This window comes from Copadichromis virginalis, linkage group LG15 (assembly GCF_057382275.1).
Source record: "Copadichromis virginalis isolate Kocher_CV1m ecotype Utaka linkage group LG15, C_Virginalis_male_GT1.1, whole genome shotgun sequence".
Classification (NCBI taxonomy): domain Eukaryota; kingdom Metazoa; phylum Chordata; class Actinopteri; order Cichliformes; family Cichlidae; genus Copadichromis; species Copadichromis virginalis.
The window spans coordinates 4,510,325-4,536,702 of record NC_140632.1 but is presented as its reverse complement, the minus strand read 5'-3'; the positions used below and the strand labels follow the sequence as shown (position 1 = coordinate 4,536,702).

Below are 26,378 nucleotides of genomic sequence, written 5' to 3'. Positions count from 1 at the left end.
TATAGGACTCAGTCAAGGGGGGGAAAGAAGAAAAAAAACACCTTTTTTTAAGTATAATAAACACTGACTTTAATTTCTCTTACTGTGATGTTTTTGTATTATGCCAAAAGTAGCAGGTTATTTTTGGGGCTCATCCAAGTGGCTCATTCTTCAAATATAGAACAATGAAGAAGTGCAAGACAACAAGAGAAAAGCAGCAGCGAAAGCAGCAGGAGGAATACAGAACAGAGATGCTGTGAATCATTCCAGATGCATCTATTTATTCAATGAATCAAGGCCTTGTGTAGGAGCTGGCATATTAACCCTGGCTTTCCTTTCTGAATTGAGAATCTGTAGGCTGGGTGGTCTTTTAATCTTTACATCTACATTGTTATGGAAATGTTGAAATTACTCAGACAGGTGCTAAGCAGAGTTTACCTCGAGGGCAGAAAAATGAAGTAGTGGTTAAGCTCTTACAAGCAGCCTCACTGTGCTCTCTACTTTGGAGCTCTAATATGTACAGTATTAGTAGGCAGATTGAGCGAACCGGGAAGGCTGCAGGATAGCAGATATCTGACACTATCACGGGATAATGCCTGGACGGGACTAAGCACCAACCTCCAAGGTTGAAAAATCCACACATGCCAAAGTACCAAAAACTGTACTTCCATAAGTGGCCACACGAGGCAGACGCCCAACGTGACTCTTTCCCTTTAGACTCCCAACAAAAATGTCAAATTTCACCACCTGACTGACATAAAAAAAAAACTATAACTTTGGTCTATAGTTACCCATCCATAACAGCTCTGTGTAGGTCATTTTTGTTTTAGGTCTCTTTCACATTAAAGCTTAAAGCTAAGCACCTGATTGATAAGATTGACAGGTGGACACCAATCCAACTAACTGCTTGGTAGGAGTCACGTCACTCACGTGTGTTTGTGGCCTGGGTGACTTGTGGAACATCATTTAATGCTGTGTGATTAATTGTAACAAGAGCCATCTAAAGAAGTTCCTGTTTTGCTAAGTAAAATTTTAGTTTTTTCTAGTTTGTTTTGTGGGTGTGTGTATCACTTGGCACTAATTAGAAGGTATCAGTATTTAGCACGATGCACACATACAATCTATGCATGCATTTTGCTAACCATTGTCCTATGATTTGTTTTTACAAGTTGTCAACCAAACAATAAAACAAAACAGAAACGCCCCAAATGCTAATATTTAAGGCATCAAAACAGGACTTCACAACCGGGTGGGTGACGTCATGGTGCCTATATCATTTACATCTTCTACATACAGTCTATGGGGTTTGCAGTGATTTTTTGTCCAGACAACATATGCTTTGTGGCCATTGATTAAAACCATCTAAATTCATCAAAACACATTTTTTTAACCTGTGATGCACTCAAAAAGTGTCACAAGTTAGATATTAGCCAGAAGCTACATAAGTGCCTTTTGTCACTGAAAGGTATATGGTGAGTGAAAAAAATCATGCTATATTGGCATACACAGCTGTCCATTACATCTGTTATATTGTAATAATATTTCAAACTGCAACACTCCAATTAAATCTCAAGGTCAGCGCTCTTTATCGTTTGTATAAAGCAGCAGAAATGTGGGGAGGGCATGCATTTACCCTGGCTGTCTCTGGGTTCTCTGCCACCATGAACATGAAGTTGAGATTGACCAGGTCTGTGCCACTGCAGATGCAGATGATGCAACCCTCCAAGTCTGTTTCTGTCTTTCCAGTGGCCTCAAATGATGACAGGATCTTAGGGTCCTGAGGACACAGCATCAAAGGCAGAGATTAGTATAGAAATGATGGATAAATAGCTGATCAAAATTAAATGCTAAGACGGAGACCTAGACATAAAGCTAAAAAAAAAAAAAGATAAGATAGAATAATTAAGCAACAGAGCAAGCTCTTTAGATGTTTGAAAGCATTTCTGCTGCTTTAAGTTTAAGTAGGGGAAATATTTCAACATTTATAGACCTTTAGTTCTTTTTCTCAGAACAAAATACATCCCAGCACACCTTAGTCTGATATAACTTTAATGTCTGTTTTATCAGTTTAACAGAAAAATCTCACTATCAAAAACACCACTCCTTCCTCTCTCATCTTCTCAATCAGATTTCCTGTCTGCCACCATTGAAGATAGTAATGCTTATATGTTACGTGATTGAATTAACAGCAACAGGCAACAGGCTATGCCACTTTAAAATCTCAGCCTGCAATCATCCAATCCCATTCATCTCTTCTCTCTCATTGGATTACTTGAAACAGCTCTCCAGGCTTGTGTAACCATGTTAGCCTCTGAGAAGCCCGGTTATCAGTTGTCTGCACTGTACAAAACAGCATACGGCGCATGAGCCGCCATCAGACTGTAGAATCTATATACGTGCCCTCACATACGTACATAAAAAGACCGCCACACAGGACCAAACAAAGGCGCTCCAATCTGTTGTCAGCAGTATGATTTGAGACTCTCCTGTTAGGCTTCTGCATTTCAGTGGCTTCATTGGTTTGCATACAAATTAGAAGGCAGCATGCCCGTGGATATTCCAGTAATAGCTTTCATAATTCATATAGCTGGTATGATGCTAAATACCACAATATAATGTGTCACTGTCAAGGCTACATAGCATGAATCGATATTTAATATACAGAGGAACCATGTGGTTTGGATTTGTGCATATCTGCCTCTGTAACTGCTAAATAGAAAACTGATTGGTTGCCAGCTGTAATAATTCACTGGGCTATTTTAGAGGCCATTTCCTATCATGGGATAAGGAAAAGTCATTCTGACGGAGACAGAACATCTTATACTGTTGATCTTTTGATCCTGTAGTGTGAACTCCATAACCCAGCGGTTTTCTGACAGCGCATCACCACAGTGGCTGAAAGAACAATTTTTCAATACTACTCTCTCGGTCAAAAGCACAATCCACAGCTGCGAGAAAGTTCAGTAAGAACCTGTGGCGAAACTCAGAGTTGTATAAATATTGATGAGCTAGTGCCCTGTGTGAATCTGTATTTGAAAGCAAATCTCAGCAGTAAGAACTCAACCGGGAGTCCCAAAACAGTCATTATATTGATAGAAAAAGCCACTGTAGCCTTGGCTAATTTAGGCATGAATAATAGCCTGAAGTGGCAGTGTCTCTAGATTTTACCGGGAGTACCTCTGTGGGACTAAAAGATGGAATGTTTGATGCGGAGGGTGAGAGTGTGAATTTTGTGAAGGCAGAAGTGAAGAAATGGTCTCTCCTGAGTTCTTACCTTTGGGACGGCACCGACGCGAATACTGTTGATGAGAGAACACTCCAGAACCTGACCTTCCTGTAGGAGACCAAAAACGGTGGAAAGAAAGGGAAAAAAGAAGTAGATGAAGAGGGGGAGAATAAAAGTCTAGAAGAAAAACAATTTCTAATGGTCAGCAAAGCACAAGCACCACAACCTCTCAGCAACATGGGTGATTACAACCCAGAAATGAGGAGGAGTCCTTTGTGCGTTGAGAATAGCTGTTTTAATACCATTTGATTTAATTACCAAGTTTGAGTCTGCAGGAATGAGGATAAACATTAACAGGTTGGACTGTTGCAGAGGTGCTTTTTGCCACCAGGCATGCAGCTGCTTGGGGTCCCAGCACATTGGCGGGCTCCCGAAAACAGACAAACTTATACTGCTGCAGTTTGTAACATCAGTTGAAGAGGCCTGATCACCTTTGGGGCCCAACCTGACTCCATTCACCCCAGCTGCAGAAGGTGTGCATGAAATGAATGCTGCTAGTCTATTTGTAACTCTGGGGGAGGAAATTAATGTCAAAATCTATTGCAAGATTTGCAAAATGTCAGCAGTAAAATAGAAGTTATGAAAGTTCGGTGCATGCTTGTATATTTTCTGAACTTTCTGAGAAATACACAAACAGTGTGCCACCGAACTATTTCTAAAACCACTAAATGGGAAAACAAATCATCCTAATCAGAGTTATTTTTCCAAGTAGAGGGATTCAGATGCACCTCAGAGGTTTTTAGGCAGTGGCAAAGAAAAATCAGGAATGTTATAATCCAGTGGCTGGAAAATGAGACCATGCGAGTACTAGTACTCGCACTCGCACAGCCAGCTGTAGGTCCTATATGCTAGGCTTCATCTTTTTTTTTTTCTCTCTTTTTTTTTTTAAATGTTTATTTATAAGATTTTAAGTTCAAAGTTACATAACGTCACACCAGACAATGAAAATAAGATTCAAAAACAATAACATTTAAGCACAGAAAAAAAAAAAGAAAAAAAAAAAGAAAAAACAGAAACCAAACACACAACAACAAAAAAACCCAAACAGGAAAACAGGGGCCTGTTCTTCGTACCGCGCTAAGTGAGTTAGCTGGATGAGATTGTTGACGATTTCGCGTGATCCTGGATCGTTCGGTTCCCCGAAGCCCATCCGGGACTTGCTGTCATAGCAACAGAGCCGTAAGCGTAAACCTGCTGGGGAGCAGGTTTACTTTATGTAAACAGGATTAGATCGCGGCCACGCAGGTATGTCCGCGTCATTCATACGAAAGCAACAGCGATATTCCACCACTGTTTCACCATAAATAAATAACATCAATGTAACTAAAGATAATGCAGCACTTGATCCTTTTATTGATGTCACACAGATACATACAGGTCATTCCCTAAAAAAGGGAAATGTACTATTAACATTCTATTACATGTATGTGATTATTACAGATGTAATTCATATTTCAGAGTAGTAATTGTAAATTACTTCGTGTAATCAAGATGAGAGACCACGGCTATAAAAGCGAAGGTGGATTTGGGAAGCCTGTCGCAGCCATGTCCTGTCCGTATACGCGAGCCACCCATTGCGGAAGGTGCAAGATTGATAAGGAGAGTCCTCAGAATTCAGCGTATATTGCGGGACAGACAGGATCCTTTAGCTCAGTGCGACAGTGTGCTCATAGAGAGATATCGATTTTCCCGTGAGGGTATTATTTACTTAACCAACTTGTTGACGAGGGGGTGCAGGACCACCACCTGTCTTTTTTTTTTGCTCTGCCCTTTTCTTGGTTGCTGTTATGAACAAACAAACAGAGTATTCCAGGGTCTCTTTCCAAGAGACGACAAGCAATATAAGTGATCAATATTACCATTCTGTAGAATATTCTTATATTTCACTTTTACTTGTTCCCATGTTCTAGTGGGTCCTGTTGTGGCTCTAATGTGAAAGGGGATATAATATAACATATTATAATATAATGTAATATAATATTGGATAATATGGTGTGATATGATAAATCTACCCTACCGCCTACTGGTGTTGGCCAGAGGGGCTTGCGTTTTAATTAAACTCTGAAACTCCTGAAATCCCTCAATCAAGAGTTCTTGCTCTGCTGCCGAAGAATACCGAGCGCGCTCCTTCGACATTTTCGCCGACCAATCAAAGGGTTGCCGATCAATGTTTCTACTATCGATGCGTAGCCCCTGTTGGGCCACCCAGTGATCTCACATTACTTCATCCAGCTATACTAATCGTCAACAACAGGTGTGTTCGGGGAACCGGAATAGCGAGCTCAGAGTTAGCGCGATGATTTGGTCTTGGATGTTTCATTTGATCTTGGATGTAGTAAGCGACGTACGAAGCACAGGGCCCAGGAAAGAAAAGGAAAAAATCAATAAATAAATAAATAAATGCTAGGCTTCATCTTAGCTAGTTTAAAATCATCCAACAAGAGCTACTGAACATATCTGCAACAAATTAATCCAACTATCAGATAAACATCTGATAAACATTGTCTATTGCCCAATGCTAATCAGTATTAGCCTAAATGCTAGTACTTACATCTTCTCTATATTTTAAGCTTGTTATAATATACATATATTTAACGTGCTTCATTTATAGTTTTTATTTACTTGCATATACCTTTTTCAGAGTCAAATGGTCAGAAGTACAGAAAAAAATCAAAACAACTTACTCTTTCCTTGCATGCCTTTTTAAATACTTTACCTACTCCATGTGGATCCTGTCTTATACATTTCTATTTAGAGGATCCTCTCGAAAATCCTAGAATACACACAGGTCATGATGTGGAAGTCGTACCTTTCCCTCACTCTTCCAGGTGATGAAAAAGCCGTACTCGTCCACTTCCATGTGGCAGTTGGGCTCAAAGATGTATGGGTCCTGCAGCAAGGAAAAATGATTATTTCTAAGCAATGAGGCCATATTAATCAAAGGTTTTATTTGACACATCAAGACATTAAACAGTCAACCTGTTTAACAAACACAGGAATTATGCAATCAGACAACCAGATGTAGCTCTTATTCATTTTACAAGATATACCTGCCTGCCTACGAACACACACTCAAACATACTTTCACAAAGAATGCAGAAATACGCTCAGTATGTACACACAGGTTGCCCGTAGGGGAGATGAAGCCTGTTGTCTAAGGCAAACACGCAGTGAGATTAATGTGACCACCTTTAGCTGTTAAATGCAAACATCAACGCAGTTGGAACACATTTCCAGGTTATAGAGACGAACAGGAGGTAAAAGTGTATTAGCATAGCTACTGTGATGCTACTGCACACATCGTTCAACAGGAGTGTCGGTGGAGGAAATCGACTAACCTTAGCCACCTTGTCCTACTCAAACAATCTTACCATCAATTCAATCAGCCGGAAGATGTGTGTGTGTGCCGACAAATATGTGTATTTTTGCCCCACTCCACTCAAACAACACATCTGAGAAAGCTAAAAACATAAGAGAGAAATAAACTAGAATGGGAGAAGGCTGCTGGGTCACTCTAATATTAGCAGTAGGGAACAGTGTAACACACTCATGTACACACTCATACACACGTGATTTATTATTTCAGGATGTTGCTACTATGAGATACGCAGCTGCAAATAGGGTTGTGCTGGCTTGTTACTTGGCTCTTACCCTGACATCTAAAACCCTCAAAAAAAAAAAAACCCTCAGAAGAATAATCTTATTTCCATTTAGGAAACAGTGAGACTGCTGTAAATGCAGATAAAAGCTTGACTCTTTCATCTGAACGAAGACTGACAGTGTTCGGTGTTAGATATACAGCCACCTCGATGAAGGAGATGGTTTCAGATAAACCTCAACTGTTGAGGACATACAACAGTATCACATTCCACTGCTTTTAGCTTTACTGTAATAAATCTAAAATTGTGTGTGTGTGTGTGTGTGTGTGTGTGTGTGTGTGTGTGTGTGTGTGTGTGTGTGTGTGTGTGTGTGTGTGTGTGTGTGTGTGTGTGTGTGTGTGTGTGTGTGTGTTGCCTATTGATCGTGCCTCTTATTTTGAACACAGATCCTCAGATCATTTCGAGGTCTTTTACCCTTTGTCTAAATTTCCAAATCAATATTAGAAAGTGATAATTAATCTGCCCGGTGTAGGCTTAAGAGCTGTATCTATAAATATTATATATGATGCTATTAACAAGTGCAGTCAAAAACAAAGTACACCTTCTGTAAATTTGTCAGTATCAGTTCATAAAATCATCTTCTCTATGACTATCGTTCTCTCACATTTTTGTGGAGGAATTATGTCTTACTATTTATACTTGTTTAGGTCATTGAGGTTTGTGGGAATAAAATCCCACCACAGTATTTAACCCAGGTTGAGGTCTGGACTCTGACTGGATCACTGCAACAATTTGATTCTTTTCTTTTTTTTTTCCCCAGTCATTCTGTTGAATCTTTGAATTGCTGCTGTGTTTGTGATCACAGTCCTGTTCCATGACCCAGTTTAAGCAGAGCTTTATCTGTCACACAGGTGCCCTCACATTTGATTTTAGAATACTTTGCAGTCAGTGACTCGACCATGAACTCATCCGTCTACTAAAGCGCTCAGGTCCTGTGGCTGCAAAACAAGCAGTAATGGAAGGAATCCAGCATTTAGTTTTATTTATTTAGTTATTTAGTTATCATTAAATAAATAATGACAGTTTAGTTTTTGTATTTTGTTAGATTATTATTATGCCTCGATACGTAAAACCTTAGATGTTAAAGAGGGTGTACTTTCTTTGCGCCATGACTGTAAATGCTTATGTGTGTTTTCTGTCTCGTTCGTCTCAGTCTACCTTCATCAGCCGTCAATATGAGGCTGCATAGTTTCCATGGACACTAAACATCAATCAGATCTTAAATGATTGATTTCCACTCAGTGAGATAATGAACGAAACACACACACACAGGAAGCTCTTTGGCTATTTGCATAATGGATTACATAGGATATCTTTCACCTTTTACCTCAATGCCTCTGGACTCTTAAAGAGGACAAACTCATATCAAATATCTCATTAAAGGATACAAACTAATTATTGAAAATCCATAGTACACTACAGCGTGTAGAGCTAAAGAGAAAAACAAAGAGTGAGATGCAAACTTGGAAACATCTCCATCTATTCGAGGACATGAATAAGATGGCAAAGAAAGCATTCTGGGGACCTTAAGTTGTTTTAGAAAGCCATCTTATGTAACGATATGAGCTGAGAGGCTCTGTATAACGATAGCTGTCCCCTATGAAGCTTTGAATTGCACTCGTACAAACACACATACAGGCACACTGACCCACATGCACATTACCTGCCACTACCATCTGTCACTCAGTGGGGCTTCAGTCACTAGAGACTGTTCTTGTGGCAAAAAAATAAAATCCATGCTGTTTAGCATATGCTTTTTGCACACTGAGATGCTTGCGCCCCGCATCCTTTGTAATTTCCAGGCAGCAGTGCTTTGCTCACACAAACACAAACACATGCCCACACTGACACAAAGTATGACTGACAGTGTTTTATAAATGAGACGCATTGCTGCTTCGTGTTTACGATAACAGCGAGGAACATGAGCTGACAACCAAAATAACTATTGATTTATGAATGAAGGACCGTAGCGCTGTTTTTTTCTCCTGAGACGCATCAGTTTGAGTTGATATTGTTTAAAATATAATCATTAATGAGAAAAATTCACAGCACTAAGAGGGGAGTGGTATGTCCCAAGTGTCATTATTCATTTTAACCGACTGACAGAGCTTGACCTTATTACCATTCAGGCCAGACCTAACCTTGTCCTGTCTAAGCTTGGCTCAAATTCACAGCAGCAACACACTGAGGACTCTGTTCAGAAGCATGCTGGCCCAGTTTCACCGCTCACTGTGACATGGCTTTGGATTTGATGATGCCTTTCCGTACACTCGCAAGCGTTTTTCTCTGCCTAAGAGGGATCCTCCTCCCCCAGCTGATGCCCACATAAACGGAGAGGACTGAGGGGATTTCCTGATGTGTGCAGGGGTACATGTAGGTCCGTGTGTGTGTGCGTGACTGTGACACACTTTGCCTTTGCTCGTCCAATGTCCTAGCTAGGTGTCCTGATTAAGTTTGTCTGAGGAAATGTGGGCAAAAAAAAAAGCAGGAAGATATACATGGTGGTCACATACATGCAAGTGCATACAAAGATATATGGAAGCAATGAATTTGCTTGTGGCTGTAACTGAGCATTTATTGGTTATAATTTAACTTTAAAATAGTTTTTATTTAAGAAAGCTTTTAAATGATCTATTTATATTTCCTAGCTCACATTTTTTCTGTTTTTTTATTTGTGGTGGTGTTTTGCATCCTCCTTGTACAGCTCCAAACTGGGTCCTGAGCCAGTACAGGCAGAATAACCTAGCAGGAATGCTTCTTAAGTCACATACAGTGGGGCAAAAAAGTATTTAGTCAGCCACCGATTGTGCAAGTTCCCCCACTTAAAATGATGACAGAGGTCAGTAATTTGCACCAGAGGTACACTTCAACTGTGAGAGACAGAATGTGAAAAAAAAAATCCATGAATCCACATGGTAGGATTTGTAAAGAATTTATTCGTAAATCAGGGTGGAAAATAAGTATTTGGTCAATAACAAAAATACAACTCAATACTTTGTAACATAACCTTTGTTGGCAATAACAGAGGTCAAACGTTTACTATAGGTCTTTACCAGGTTTGCACACACAGTAGCTGGTATTTTGGCCCATTCCTCCATGCAGATCTTCTCGAGAGCAGTGATGTTTTGGGGCTGTCGCCGAGCAACACGGACTTTCAACTCCCGCCACAGATTTTCTATGGGGTTGAGGTCTGGAGACTGGCTAGGCCACTCCAGGACTTTCAAATGCTTCTTACGGAGCCACTCCTTTGTTGCCTCCTTTACGGATAAATTCTTTACAAATCCTACCATGTGAATTCATGGATTTTTTTTTTCACATTCTGTCTCTCACAGTTGAAGTGTACCTCTGGTGCAAATTACTGACCTCTGTCATCATTTTAAGTGGGGGAACTTGCACAATCGGTGGCTGACTAAATACTTTTTTGCCCCACTGTATACAATCAATCAATCGAAAAATATTAAACAACAATAACAGATTTCACACTACAGCCTGACCGATATGATCAGCCAATTTTAGCTATTTGTCGCTCTGTTGATATCAGTATGTATAATGGCCAAAAAATTAAAATGACAAAATTAAAGAAGAAATAGAAGAAACACCCTTCAACTATGTTTTGTGTGTTGATGTTGCACAGTTCGTCCATGAGGGGGCACTCTGCAACTGTTGGCAACACATGTTGCAATGATCCAAGCAGTTGGCCACAGTGTTAAAGAGTAAACAAATAACTGCACATAAACAGATTTCCCAAACATTTGTTAAGTTTTGTTTGTCTGAAAGAAAATTAATTAGCTGATATATCGCCATATTGAGTTTTGAAATCACCACATGCCTGTATCAGTATTGGCCTTTAAAAGCCTATAATCGGTCGGGCTCTATTTCACACTGTAGTGAAAAAGTAAGAGATCTCACGTGGCTCGTGTAAATCCTCTTTTGCTGCAGCAGAGCCTCCATAGGACATTTCCTGTAGCTCATTAAAAGAGTTGCACAACTCCTCTTTACAACACTGTTTGAGCTTATTTATTTTTTTGGGACATCTTAATTGAAAATCTGTCTTTATGTTTTGCTACAGCATCTTTAGGCACTGGAATTGAGAACCGGTAATCAAAAGCTTCTAAGCTTATCATTTTCTTTTATCGGCACTTGTAGGTTTTTCTTACAGTGGGTTAGGGCATATTAATAAAGCAATGATGTCATGTCGCAGTGGAGCTTCTGCACGCCTGAGTGACTGTATATGAAAGCAGCACTGTTCTCAGAGTCAGACAGATAAACAGTTATGCAGGCACACCCATTTTGACGCCTTTCCCCACTTTGTGCATTTCTAAAATTGGTTCTTACATAAACCAATTTTCTTTGGAATTATGGCTATTCTAAAACTTTTTTAGCATGTGCATAATTTTTTATAGTGTGCTACTTAAGACCCTCAGTGGGCGTGTTGCGGACAAGCAGTCGCCATGCCAAAGCATCTTAATGAGCCTGATCAATGTGGCCTGTCTACAGCTAGAACTGTGACTACACCAGTGATGATATAAACTGAGGTCTCTGTTCTGTGTGTATGTGTGTGCGCTTGTATTACTCATGGTGTGGGAATATAAATGTCTTTCCATTGTTGCACTGTGGACCCGTCTTGGATATTTTTGAGAAGCAAAAAAACAAAAAACAAAGGCAGCATAATATAAATCATTACATTTAGAGACTAAAACTTCATTTAAAGCTTGGTATTCTAAATGTATGAAAACAAAGACTCTGCTCCGTGTGTGGATGTGTGCATTTGTCCAACTAATGACTGAGCCGGGCACAGTCATTAAGGTCCAGGATGATAACAGGGCAGAGCAAATAATCTATGGTGGTATCAGCAGGGAACACTTACAAACAGATAGCTTAGCATTGGCTAAACTTTCATCACTTCACTGAGAATACTAAAAGCCTCTTATTTTTAATCAATTACTCAATCCAGGAAAGTGTCATATTTACCTCATCAAACCTGTCGAAAGAGGCGCCTTCCTGCATGAACTCAGGCAGGTGCTTCTCCCAGTTGAATTCGTAGGACTTTGTCATGGCTGCTCACAAGTCTGAGAAACAAACAAAAGAGGAGAAGACACACAAGGAAAGAGACAGACACAGACACAGAGTATGTTAGAAAAGGATGCTCGCTCTCCAGGGGCTCATCCAAAAATATCCTCTTGAGAGAGTGAGAACAACTTACATATATAACAACCAACCAATGAACAAGCTCCAAAGACAGAATTTAGGAAAAATATTGATTTGTCATTTAGGATTTTTCAGAGATTTAAAGTACCCTCTCTGCTTTGGAGCTGCAATTAGCAGTGAAGCAGAGTAATGGCCTGTATTTGTATTAGAGATGGACCGATCCGATATTACGTATCAGTAATGGTCCGATACTGACCTAAATTACTGGATCGGATATCGGAGAAAAATAAAAAATGTAATCCGATCCATTAAATATCACGAAAGCACCTCGCAAAACTTGCAACACGCCGTAACTCGCCTCAGAACGTTAGCACGTCGGAGCAGTATGCATCACGTGATAGAGCGGCTGCCGCATGCGGGACCTGTCGTGGTCTGGATAGCATTTGGAGCTTCGCTAGCAACCCGGCATTTCATCTCCGACAAAGTTATCCCGAGAGAAGTAAAGCAAGTGTGTAAGTCCATCTCTGAATGTTTGTAAAGCATTCCTGCGTTAAGCTTAACAAACGATATATGGAGCGACTGCCTCTTCCTGCTGCTACTTCAATCATGAAACTGATCAATGATCAGCTGATCGGCTTTTCTGTCACGAGTCCGTCTCTCTTGTTTGTTTTTGGCCCACTTTGCACCAGAAAGAGGAAACCAGCGTCTGAACAACAGCAGCACGTTTAAGCTTGATCAGCTGTTGTTAGAATGTATTTAATATTACTTTCTACTCGAGGATCTTTTTCTACGTAGCTGACGCTGGTAACTGTGCAGGGGCGGATCTAGCAAAGTTTAGCCAGGGGGGCCGATAGGGCATGAACAGGGAAAAGGGGGCACAAAGACATACTTTTCTTTCTTATTCTCATTTAAAATGTCGAGCTTTTAATAAATAATTATCTGACACCCAAAGTTTTAATTTGATGCAAAATGAATAGAAGTCCATTACTGTATATAGTAACTATTAAGTCTAATATATATACCCTAGTAAGCTATAGTACTTTTTCCTTTGGGAAGGTACCATCTGTGCAGTCTGCAATTTTGTTGAGGAAAGATGTTGAATCTATTTAATATTTTAATATATTGAAAAATAATTGATTTCTGTGCATTTTTTTTCACACTGCATCAAATTAAGGTTGATTACGTCGATTGAGCATCATGAGGTGGAGCGTGAGGGGTGGTTCCCTATTTTTTATTTTTTTATTTTTGTTGTTGCTGGGAGTTGGAACCCTATTAGTTAGGTTGCTTAATATTTACGCTAAGTACTCTTTAAAATACCAGAATAGGGAGGATGGTGTAGGTTTAAGTTTATTAGATTGATCAGTATTGCTGAACTATGAAATATATTTTTTTGCATACAGGTATAACAGAATAGCTTTAGTGTAGTTGTTGTTTTAAACTTGAGTATGAACTTATACAAAATGCAGCAAGATATTTTAAAAAAACAGTTTTGTTGAAACACACTATATCGGATTCATATCGGTATCGGCAGATATCCAAATTTATGATATCGGTATCGGACATAAAAAAGTGGTATCGTGCCATCTCTAATTTGTATAGCGCTTAACTAGTCCCTAAGGACCCCAAAGCGCTTTACACATTCAGTCATCCACACACACATTCACACACTGGTGATGGCAAGCTACATGTAGCCACAGCCACCCTGGGGCGCACTGACAGAGGCGAGGCTGCCGAACACTGGCGCCACCGGGCCCTCTGACCACCACCAGTAGGCAACGGGTGAAGTGTCTTGCCCAAGGACACAACGACCGAGAGTGTCCAAGCTGGGGCTCGAACCGGCAACCTTCCGATTACAAGATGAACTCCCAACTCTTGAGCCACGATCGCCCGTAAAGAGTAAAATAAAGAGTAAATAGAACAAGCAAAAGGAATATGGGCAAATGACATCAGAGGACAACCGCTGCGTGGGACCAAGCAGGAACCTCCAGGGCTGAAAAATGAAGTCCATGGCAAAGTGCCTAAAGCTGCAGTACCTTAACTGTCCACTTGAGACAATCTCAAAGAGTGAGTTAAAAAACAACAACAGCTGTACAGAAAATGAGTTTGTCTGTTTTTTTAATTCACCCATTCGCCGTTGTTTTTTGGGGGGTTGTAGCTGCTTTGACTGTCGAGGTTGCCAACACAGGCGTCTTTAGCTAAGCTTCACGTCAGCTAACTGGAATCAACTGTGTAGTGTTGGTACCTATTTAGAACATTTTTAATAGACCTACCTGATAAAATGGAGCTTTTAAATTGTAATAACAGCCCATCCAAGCTATGCGATTCAGATAATATGCATTTTTTTTTTATGTGTTAAATAAGCACATATGTAAATCTGCACAATAATGTACATAGAGCCTACTGGGTCACCTTGCTAACCAAGCTTGCTATTATTTGCTAATAACAAAGAACTCATCCTCACGTCCAACTATCATCGCTTCTGGATTCCAAAAACAACCATAATGTTATAAATTAATCCTATAAATGGGACTATGGGTGGGACTGAGCAACACAAATTGAGCATATCACAGAGATAAAAAGTATGCGAGAAAGGAATTTCCTCCTCCTGCTTTTATCTAGGACCCTGAAACAAAACGGATGGGCACTGCACTCCTCTCCAAATACTAGAGAGTCAGGCTTCATTCATGTGACACACCTGCACGTGTATCATCACGTAAGACATCCAGCTCAGGGAGGGGAGGAGGTAATTGTAATATTGCTGATGACACCACCCAAATATAGGCTCCACCTACGTCAAGCTCAAATGTGTCAAGCAAAAGTGAGAGGGAGAAGTGCACTTGAGAACGTGACACACTATGTATAGCCTAAGAGCTCAGCCGGTATTAAGTCATTATGGGAATACTCTGCGGAGATTTGATTTTCATCCACCAATCTTTTAGCCTGCTGCGCTACAGAATATTTTCTACTATACAGAAAATTAAACGCATATACACAAAGTGGAAACTGGATGCTGATGGATGAGATGAGAAATAGGGGAACTGAGGAAGGATAATGGGGGAAGAAATATGGACAGAGAGTCAGCGTGAAAGATGTGAAGGCACAGGGAAAAGTGAAAGGCAGAAATAAAATAATAAAATCAGTGCACTAAAAGTAAGAGCCTGATATACACCCACTGAGAGGCAGAAAGATGTGATCTGAGAGATGAGGAGAGAGTGGCATGAGAAGCATAGAGATGAAACAGAACAGTGGTGGGCAGAGAGACACAGAACAGTGACACAGCTGTGAGTGACAGAGGCTGGGGGATCAGAGTGGTGAGTACAGCAGACGGGGGGTGTCTGCTTTTGATGTGGGGAACGCAGATCAGACACATCATCAGCAGGGGTTACAGAAGACTACCGGCTGGGCGGGCTACAGTCCACCCCTGCCATGACAAGTGCAGATGATGCAAGGCTTCTGGGATGTTTGAATGCTGTCATTTTGAAAGTACAATGGTTCAATCTCACTGCTGCTGGCAGGTTCAGCAAAAGACACCATAGCTGAACAGAGACAGTGGATAACAACTTTGAAAAACAAGCTACTGCACTTTCATTTATGCAAATTAAACCAATTTGGTCTGCTGTGCTGTATATCACACAGCTAAAGGAGGTATAGTATCCAGGTCAATACATCTACTTATTTACAAAAAAAGGAGCCAACCGTGAAACCAAGTCCTCCACCATCTGTGTTGGCCAAAAGTAGAGTTTACTACAGAAGTTTACTCATCAAACAAGGGAAGCACGGAAATGTTATACACTGTAAAACAGATTCAAAATCATTCATATAGGACATTTCACATCTCTAATTTGGACTAATTGGACTGTGCTTTCCTGTCTGACGATAGCCTAGATCTCGCTACACTCAACAGTATGCATTAGATAACATTTTCCTCAGCGGGATGAAATCTGTCCAATAGCAGTGCAGCAGTTGAGGTCCTATAAGGCCACGCCAGTGCGCACGCTGGGCCTCTGAGCTTCTAGAAGTGTGAGTGTGCACGTGAGGAGCTATGGGAAGCTAGCGGAAGTCGGTGAGGTCCGAGCCCCCTATCCAACCCCTGACAGAGAGATAATTACGATAGATGGGAGCCCCGTGAGGAACACTGTTCCCAGCCTCCTCTTCTAAAATGGCAGCTAGGGTAACACCCAGCGGTCCCACACCTCATAAACTAAAATTAGGCTACAGCTACATCAGTCAGCCAGTGGTGGAAGGGTTGACTGGGGACATGCTCCAATGGACACGAGTGAACAACAGACAGAGAGCAGCATGTGTCATGGCTGTAACAATAATCACAAAACCAGTAATAACAACGACAGGTATTAACTGAGGACTAAAACTTTAACAACAACTTAGCTGAACTGCAGGAAACTGAAAGAGGAAACATAATAAGATGTGTTCTGTTTGATCTTTCAACACATCATCATCTGATGTTTTTGCTGATACTGTTGTGAGGATTCACTGTCAGTCTTACTGCATTCATGTCAGACAAAAAGTATTTCAGTTTCCAGATTTTTATTTTCTTATTTCATGTCATCGTTTTCTTTTCTAGCTGCCAGCTGAGGAAAAGAATGGTTTCCTTGTGTCATTATCAAGGTTGTCAGATTTAGAGGATATACTGTATCTACCTGTGTTGTGCGTGTGCCTTATATGGCTTTATATCTTGCGGGGCCCGTGGAACTGAGGGACGGCAGTTTTTGGTTTACCGGATGCTGAGCCCTCCTGCTGTTGCCATGACATTAAAGAGCAAGTGGAAGGTGCTCGTCTATTTAAGGAATGGTACGTGCAGATTAAATAATAGCAGTCTTTTGCTTATCAGACGTCTTTTCAGGTATCAGCTATCAGGGAAAAAAATATATCCCACCACAGATGTTGCTTAAGAGTTATGTAGATTGCCGCGCAGTTCTGAGAAAGGATTTCATTAAAACTAAGTAGAAACAGCTGGGCAAGTGTGTGTGTGCCTGTCAAGGTCAAGAACACAGTTATGCGCTTCAAGTTGTAGTTATCACATTTTTTAAAAAGCAGATTTGAAAACCAGGTGCTTGGGAAACCCTCCCCCCCAGAAAGGCAGTGTTTGTCAGAAATATTACTGTAACAGGTGCAAAACATCAGCTTCTCAGCTTCACATGACTGGAAACCACCATCTGTTCTATAAGAACAAGGGAGGCTTAAGTAATTAAAAAGTAATCAATAACAAAAACAGCCTTAATTCAATTAATTTCTCATTTTCTGCACACATAGCGTACACACCCACTATTTAGACGACCTGATGATACAGACCTGTTTTAAGTATGTGAGATGAAAGTGAGTGAGAATGGTTGTCTGGTTCTCTGCAAAACACTGGTCATTTATCCAGGGTGTACCTTGTCATTTACCCTATGATAGCTAGAATAAGCTCCAGACCAACCATGACCCTGAATTGGACGAGTGGATGGATGCTTGACACTTTCAAATTGAGAGCCAAACTGTTAATACAGGGGAAAAGTCTGTTGAAAGGGAATTTTCACAGTAAGAGCTGTGCATCACTTATTAAACCACAAGATCCAATGTGCACACTTGAATTATAATATGTTCAGTTGCCTAAGATTTTTGGAAGTTAGGAGTGTCAGGAGAATGAAATTTGTTTAAACTTAAACGAGAATGCAAACACTGTAACATATATTTCAATTTCTGCTTCCATTCCACACCCACGCTGTTCGCTTGGTGTCCTTGTGAAAGTCAAACACTGTAACACTGACGTCTGGCATGATAGTGGAATATGGTTTGTATTTTTCCAAAGCTTGGCCTATGTACAAATCTACATTCGTAAATACAGTTCTATTATGGACTCGCTGTGGCATCCTGGTCTCTAATCTATACAGTAAATATCACAGAGTGATATCATGTCCCCTTATGTATTCATCCAGCATATTTATCTTGTCTTGCGGCTTTGAGACTGAAAATGATGGCATGCATGCTTTTTTTGCACAGTCTTGGAAGCATTTTGGATCTGGCAGTACACCCTAGTGTTACTTTGATTGGGAAAAAATAAACGCATACAGGAAGCCTACATAGAGAAGGCCACAAAAATCTAATGTAAATTCCATCATTAGAGGGTGAATGTGAGGGTCCGTGCAGACATCTGCAAGATTTGTTATCACCATGCAGACACCACACTGCAAGAACAGCTACTCCTCAATGGTGTCTGCAGCCATCGTGTGTGCATCTCACGCCGCCTCTCCTTTAACAATACCATCAATTTTCCTCTTTCACTATCAGGGTCATCACTGCCCTTGAGGCTGAACCCATCTTAGGACACACATATCTAACCACTCACCTGGACTGACTCACTGGAAAACAAATCCCCTGAGACTGAGAACAATTTTCTTCCTGCACATTTTGCTCAAATCCCAGTATTACCAAAAGCCAGAGTGAACCTTCATCAGTTTAATAGGACTGACAATCACTTCCAAAGACTATAACACAAAAAGCATCCTTGTAACAACACAATAGGCTTCACATTCTCAGGACAATATAATCAACTTGCTAATTCTTGTTAATGTTTTTTTAAGTACAGTAAAGCATACAGTATTGATTGCAATACTGCAATGATAATATGTAATTCAATAATATAATGAAAACGCATTACAGTCACTCAAACATTCACAACTCTGACACTTTTCCATCTATTTATTCTCTCTGTTAGCTCTGAGTCAACACAAACAGGGTTTTTTTAGCTCATCACACAGAGCACAATGCAAACACAGGAAGGGGCAGCAGTCAAATGTCACATGTTCTGATGATGCTTTTGTAGTCTTTGGAATATGAAGTCTTCACCAAATTATATATGTGTGTACAACATGTTGCAAACAAGTTAAAGTATTCTGTTGCTGAGGATGAAGAATACTGACAGCAATTCCTGTGCCTCATGTTCAAGGCTACCTTTACATGTTTCAATACAGCCGACGAGTTTGAGGTGTGCACAAACACTGAGGTCTGGCAAATTATTTTACAGCAGCCGGGTGTTTGGAGCTCATCATTTAGTAACAGTACCCACAGAGCCACTGTTCAGATTCAATTCCCAATAAGAAATGCATGCCTTTCCTTTCACTGCGTGAAAATCCCATTTCATTTTACCTTGAAGCATTTGCACCACATTTGCAGGATAACACACAAATGAATGCAGAAAAATACAAAAATATCATATTGCTGCTGTACTTGTACTAGAACAAGAAAATAGAGTGTACGCATATTAAATACATATAAAGAGTAAAAATTATATAAAAATAGAATAAAAGAGCAAGAAAAATGACTCTCAGCTAAATTGGCTTGATCATAACAAACAAACAAAAAAAACAAAACAAACATCTGCGTTATGGTGGCCGATCACCAACCAGAGCATAGAGAAAAAGAAGAGCATTATTCAAACACTGGGAACAAACTGCAACAGGCTGCTGCTATGAGGCATCTGTGTTAGAGATGAAGTCTGTAACGTTCACTCAATATCACAGCCAGGCAATATTCTGGTGGTGGTAGGTTTGTTTAATCGCATTACCATGAGGACCATCAGATTGATTCGCGCTCATGTTTGCTCAGTTTTCTGCACGCATCAGGCATGATGTGCTCACGCCGCGAGGAGCAGGGCAATATCATACAAGTGTGACTGTTTACACTGGATAGAAGCAGTCTTTTTATTCAATGAGAGCCCTGAAAGGAGCTTGTGGTTTTATTACACCAACAAGACCTCTTTTCTTTGAGCAAAAAGCTTGTAGGAGTGAAATGTTAATAAGCCTGTGTCCACTTTTACATTTCCTTAACAATCAGTGATACGGAGGGGGCAGTGTTTACTAAGGAACCATGCTACCACAAAAAAAGAGTGAGATGTGGTGTGCTTGTTCTAGCTTGTGTATAAAATGTGTAAGATCTCTGATTTCACAGGCTATCGCACCTTAGCGTGTCCAAGTGCAGCTCTGCACAAAGACTGGCATGCAGGGGGCAAGCTGAGCAAGGAGAATCAACGGCTGATGAAAGAGTGAGTAAAGGAGTGAATGGAAAACTGAATGGTGCTAATCACAAGTGAAATTCCCTTTTTACTCATTTCAATTGATCCACATTTGGATTCCTCTTTGCTCAATGAGTGAGTGCTAACTGAGGCTTCTGCTGCCTCACCGCCTGCGTGCGTGACTTCATGTGTGTGTGCCTGTGTTTGACTAGGCTTGTTTGACTTTTTAAGTAAGTAGTGTCAATGTGTCTGTCGCCGCATGAGTGTTTAAGTTTGTTTTTTTTAAACCCACTTAGTCCTCTTAGCCTGAAGAATTGCTAACAGGAAAGTACTGTTTAAAAGACCCTTTAGAAGACACTGTTATCTCACAGGTTAACTCACTTTAGAGTATCCAGACTGTGTTGGATAAACTGTGCATTCAAAAGAAAAAAAAGAAAAAAGCTCTTCCTCCTTTCTTTAATAACATACAGAGAAATAACCAACAAATGGCCTCTCTTTAAGGCATTACAGGCTTCATACATACTTCATTAAACATAAGTGGATTGCACATTTTAAATAAACCACAGATGGATTTCTTGAAAATGAAGAGGTTTGTTTTCGTCCCCTGACTCATCATTAAAGTCGAGAACTGTTGCACGCTGCCACTAAATTACAGCCACAGATACAGGATGCTCTCGAATAAGATCTAGAACTGACACACGGCTCCTGTGGTACAAGCAATCAGTGGACTGTGTTTGAGACCAAGGTAGCTCAGTGATAACAGTGTTATCACAATGAACTGTGGAGAAACTATACAGTGGCTTTCAGTGTGTGTACTAAAATACTGAGTGTAGTTCTCCTGTCAACCACAACCAGTTGCAGCAGGGGCTGGCCCCTCCTGAGTCGGATCTGGTGGAGACTTCTTTCTGTTAAAAGGGAGTTTTTCCTTCCCACTGTTGCAAAGTGTTTGATCATAGGGGGTTGTTTGGTCATTAGAGTTTTCTCTTCATTATTCTCTTGAGCTTACAATATAAACACTTTGAAGCAATTTTTGTTGTCATTTGGTACTATATAAATGAAACTAAACTGGATGTGATAGTGAAAACTGATGTCAATTTTAGGAAATTTAGGGTCATAAACACTGACTGTGGTAATAACTAGTAACATAGACTTATTGTTACTAGTAACATACATTTATTGTTACTAGGCTGAGAAAAACATTGATGCCTCTGGTATATTTTCAATACATTCTGGTAGGGCTGTTCGATATAACGATATATATCGGGTGACAATATAAAAACATCTATCGTTTCATTTTACGCTATCGTTTGTTTCGTAGTGTGGCAAAATATAATGTTTACGGCAATATTTTTTCATCGTTTGATGGTCATTGTAGTGGTTATATTCATTTGTTAAAGTTCTCTCTTTCTCTTATATTTAATATGACCACGCTATGGATGGACAAGCGACTGTTTTTACGCGTTGCTGTTAGCAACCACGACGGTAAAACAATGGCGTGGCTCCGCCGTCTGCTTGTTTGTTTTGCATATTAACCTTTCACAATAAAGTTCAAGATCCTGTTGAGACTTTTCAAAATAAACTAAATCCCGTGAAAGAGTATGCAGTGTTTACTAGGGGTGCAACGATACACAAAATTCACAGTTCGGTTCGGTTCGATACTTTGGTGTCACGGTTTGATATTTTTCGATACAATCTGATCGAGAAATCACTCATCTTTGGAAAGGAGAGTTTATTACAGAGAAATGTCTCTTTCCAAAATAAAAGCTATACTATACGCTTCTTCTGGGGCATACTCTCAGCAGCATATTAAACATATCAGGTCCCCATAAGGAGAATCATGTGCTAACGGCTGTCTAAATGACTCCTGTAAAGTTTGTAGCATGCGTGCTTGTTGTTTTTGTCTGCTTCCACTTGTCTTTGCACTAGGATGATGTCGGTGTAAATGTGCAGTCATATTCATTGTGTTCCCACTAGTGCTGTCAGCGTTAATCTGAAATTATGTTAACGCCACAACACGGCAAATCTCTGTTAACGAGCTACCGCGGATCCATGTGGATTGAGCATTGCGTGGCACATCCCACATACTGTTTTACTTTTGTCCATGACGCGTTTACCTTCAGGGTCATACGTCACATGAAAACCAAAATAGTTCCAAAGGCCAGATCTGAATGAGGGTGGGGGAGGTTCAATTTGCCATGTTGCAACGAGCTTAGCTTCTGTCTTGCTAGCTTGTGCTGCGCTCAGTGGATCTGCGCTCGACAGTGCAGCCTAGGCGGAGTAGTCGAACGCAGATCCACTGAGCTCTCAACACAGACAGCATCGTCAGAAGAAAAGTTGATCAAATAAATTAAAAATTTTGTATTGTTCAATACATATGCGTACCGAACCGAAAGCACTGTATACGAGTATCGTTGCACCCCTAGTGTTTACAGATTAGAAGCAAAAAAAGAGGCATTAGGTGCTAAAAAATAAACCTTAGACTCAAACGTTAGAACAGGCTTTTCCCTGCAGCACGCTGTGTAATACATATTCACACAGAAAACGGCGTCTGTTACAACTTATGTCTAAAAATGTATCGTTTCATGCATCGGCTAAAAGTCATAACTCCAGGTACAGGACGCCCAGCTGAAAACACTTCATGCAAGTCGAGCTGCCTGAGATTGACGGAATTTACAGAAAATTTTAATTTTTTGTGATTTATATCGTTATCGGGATGATAGAAGTCTTATATCGGGATATGAGATTTTGGTCATACAGCCCTACATTCTGGCATTCTATAATAAGTATAATATGCCCGTCATTATCATTTTAGTACTGTTCTGTGAGTTACACTTTGATTCCCACTCCTAGTTGTTTTTCTCTAAATCCAATGTGAGCCCAACCTTTCTAAAAAAAACAAAAACAAAAAAACACAAACTGGTGGGGGCCACTGAGACTGCACACAAACGCGAGAATAAATGAACTCTCCAATGTCAAATTCCTGATATAGGGTTCTCTTGAGCAGTGCATATAAAAAACTGTAATCAACATTTGTTTCTCTGGGACTGTAGCTAAAGAAGTATTATACTGTTGAAGGGAAGAATGTATTTTCCACACCAAATGACCCTCTTCTACCCATCTTCTTTGCCTTTTATAGTTGAGGATCACCCTGCTCACTCATGCTTCTCAGTCCCTGGTTACATAATCAAACTTCAGCCTGTGATGGAAACTGGCTGTCTTTCAGTCACACACACTCACTACAACGCCCAACTGTGGTGCTACAGAGCACATGCACACACACACAGACACACACACATAATAACCACCACACTTTCCCACAACAAATACAAGCAGTAGGATCTCCCTCACTTTCAATGAGTAACTTCACTTTCCAGCATTGTTCCATACTCAAAGCAGACTGATAAAGTTCTATATATAGCCATCATATTAACTCTCTTCCAAACTGAGTTACATGAAAAATGAACACACATCCTACTAGACTTAGCATCCACCTCGTAAATGGCAGCCCAAAGCCTTTGCCAAAGTGTGGATATCAGTATGTTTATGTGACCTCAGGGCCCATGACTACCCTCATTGAAGGAACACTGAGGCCTCTCAAAGGGAAATAAAGACAAGCAGGAGGGAGGGAAGGAAGGAATTGAGAGAAGGGCGAGGGTTGTCCCCGGGGTTATCAAGAATCTTTATCCCAGACATTTAAAGTACTGTTTGTTTGTCTGTGTGTGCATGTATGTGTGTTTGTGTGTCAGGGAGTCCCCTGAATGTGGTGAGGTCAAGGGGCCTGGCTGACACATTAGCACACTTAATCAAACCTTAAGACTGACACACGTGTCACTGGTCAAAGATTCTCTTGCCATCTGAAGACAGAAATTTAATAAGGAAGTTAACAGAAGCAGACAAATTACAAAAGACTTTCACATTACTTTGACGATCCATATTTCGGTGATGTTTTCAAGAAGCTCTGCAAAGGAAAAGTGCTAAGGTGAAAATAGAGTCCAAAAATATAACTAGAAATCCTCACTCTGTCTTTGCAGAGTGATGAATATGTGAAGCTGAAGCCCCCAAATGGAATATGGAAAAGACCATCTTTCAAGAGGTGATGCTGAGGAGATGGTATCCGTGTCGGGTTAATAATAGAAATATGACCGGAACACTGGCATTAAAGAGAGAAGACTGCATTTAATTTTAAAAAGGCATTAATGTAGAAGCATAGACAAAATATTTAACATGTAATTAAAATGCCATAGTTCTAATGACTACCTTTCATGCAATGTGCTGCTGGAAGTAACACTCAGAATGCTTTTGTCTCAACACAAGCATTAGGTTCACATTAATATAGAGCAGTGTCAGCCACTAATTGAATTAGTTATCGCTGAGGAGGATGATATGCATATTCTAATACAACTAGAGGCATTTGGGGACACAATCAGAATCAAACTCACAGCTTAGTCTTATCTTGGCGTAAATGGATTGCTGTATCACTCTGAGGTGATGGAGGTAGGAGCCTGTTAATTTGGGGATGAATGTTAGGTAACTGGCCTTTGCAGAGTGAAAATACCATATTATTCCAAAAATGACTGTTACGTCACAAAGTCACTGCTCAACTGTGCTGCATGTGTGTGTCTGCGCATGCACGTGTGTGTGTGTGACGGTCTCGTTTAGACCGGATTAGGAGGTCAGAGGTTCGCTCTGCCCTGTTACACACAGAATGCAGAGGGCCCTTCAAGACCAGGTTTCCCCAAATATGGTCAGGATTACTGAGGATACACATGCGTAGATAATATTCTGGGTGAACTACTAGAAGTGCTTGAGTGGCATCTGAATTTTATTTGAAAAAGATTTCCTTGTGCTCAGATAAACTCAAGCATCTTGGATTCATGATAAACATTGAAACCAGTTTGTGGTGCTCCTGCAAAAACAACACCCTGCTGAGTTAGAGACCTTAACAGGATTAAAATGCTCCAAATTAAAGGATGCTCAAAAGAACAAATTTAATTTGGGAAGTGCCCTGTCACATCTGTTTGCCAAAGATGCACACCCTCCACCCACTGCCCTTACTCTGCTCCATCTTACAGGACAGAAAAATTAAGGATAACCAAGAGAGAACATGTGCAACGAAGAGAAGCTTTGAAGACTTGAGACGGCAAGAACTGGATAGAGATGGGGGGGGGGGGGGGGGGAGTGGGTTGCTCACAAATATGGGACTTCTCCTATTGCCCAAATATGTACCTATTAAAAGAGAATTTGTGCCCCGCTGAGCTGCCGAGGAGGCAGCCAGGAGAAAGGAGCAGTGGAAATAGAACATGTCCATATAGAGAGGGGAGCTGAGGAGAGAGGCAGCACGAAGGGCAGGGGTTAAATGCTTCCCCAGAATTTGACCTTTCCACTGGCGTGAACTCAGTGAAAAAAAGCCCCCCCAAGTCCCTCCTGACTGACAGCCCAAGGGCCTACTGTGAGCATGATTGAGCAGAGACCGCTAAACTATTTCCCAAGAAAGCCCAGCTTCTAAATCAGCTCAATATGCAAGAATGATGTTTACAAATGTGTGAAAGCTCTAATGATGAGAGACTGAGACTTCTGCATGAACCTTGAAAACATGCAGCATTAGTCTTTCCCTGGCACTGACTGACAGGGGGAGAAAAAGAGAGAGAAAGACGTGAGACAGAAAAAGGAAAACCTGTCTCGACAAACAAACAGCCCACAGATTTTGCTCCTCTCTGACACGACTGGTCTCCCTAGCAACCCTGCTGGCCAGTAATAGCCTCTAGCTTGCCTGGCTGCAGCAGCGTCATGCAGACACACACACAAATAGGCGCATTTCAGCCTCTGAATGGGATCCCAAAGGGTATTTTTAGAGACATGGGGACTCACTAGCCCACCCAACCCTTCCAGCCCCTGAGGCAATACCAGAGAACACACATCTCTAAACACAGACCATCTACCCCTATCATTAAAAGCCCCAGCCACACACATAAGCACAGTCATAAAAAACAGATCCACGGAGTCCCTCGATTCTAGTAAACAAGCCCTTTAACTGGTGATCGGAGATAACTGGGAATTACAAATTGAAGGCAACTTGTCCTGTCGACGCTTTCTTGGGTACATTGAAAAAGCTCTCCCTGAACTACCCGCTTTATATTACAATAAAAACTAATAATAAAATGTATTTTCATTTTCTGCAGAAATACACTGGAGCTTCTTCTAAACATTACCAGCCTGTTCACTGAGTGTTTTTCTTGAAAAATTCTTATAAGTGAGTGCTGGTATTCATACCAGTCACTTCCCACATTCAGATTCA

The 26,378-nt window shown here is 40.7% G+C and overlaps 1 protein-coding gene across 5 annotated transcripts in view; it reads right to left on the bottom strand.

The window, feature by feature from the left end:
* plcb4b (phospholipase C, beta 4b) overlaps nt 1-26,378 on the bottom strand; it is a 76,410-nt gene that overhangs the window by 21,081 nt on the left and 28,951 nt on the right. For all 5 annotated transcript variants that reach the window (XM_085431426.1, XM_085431425.1, XM_085431429.1 and 2 more), the window contains 4 exons: nt 11,896-11,993; nt 6,075-6,155; nt 3,254-3,313; nt 1,613-1,756 (listed from right to left, as the gene is read on the bottom strand). In XM_085431426.1, the coding sequence (XP_085287552.1) occupies nt 1,613-1,756; nt 3,254-3,313; nt 6,075-6,155; nt 11,896-11,979 (369 nt within the window). In that variant the 5' untranslated portion in view covers nt 11,980-11,993. The remainder of the gene's footprint in view (nt 1-1,612; nt 1,757-3,253; nt 3,314-6,074; nt 6,156-11,895; nt 11,994-26,378) is intronic.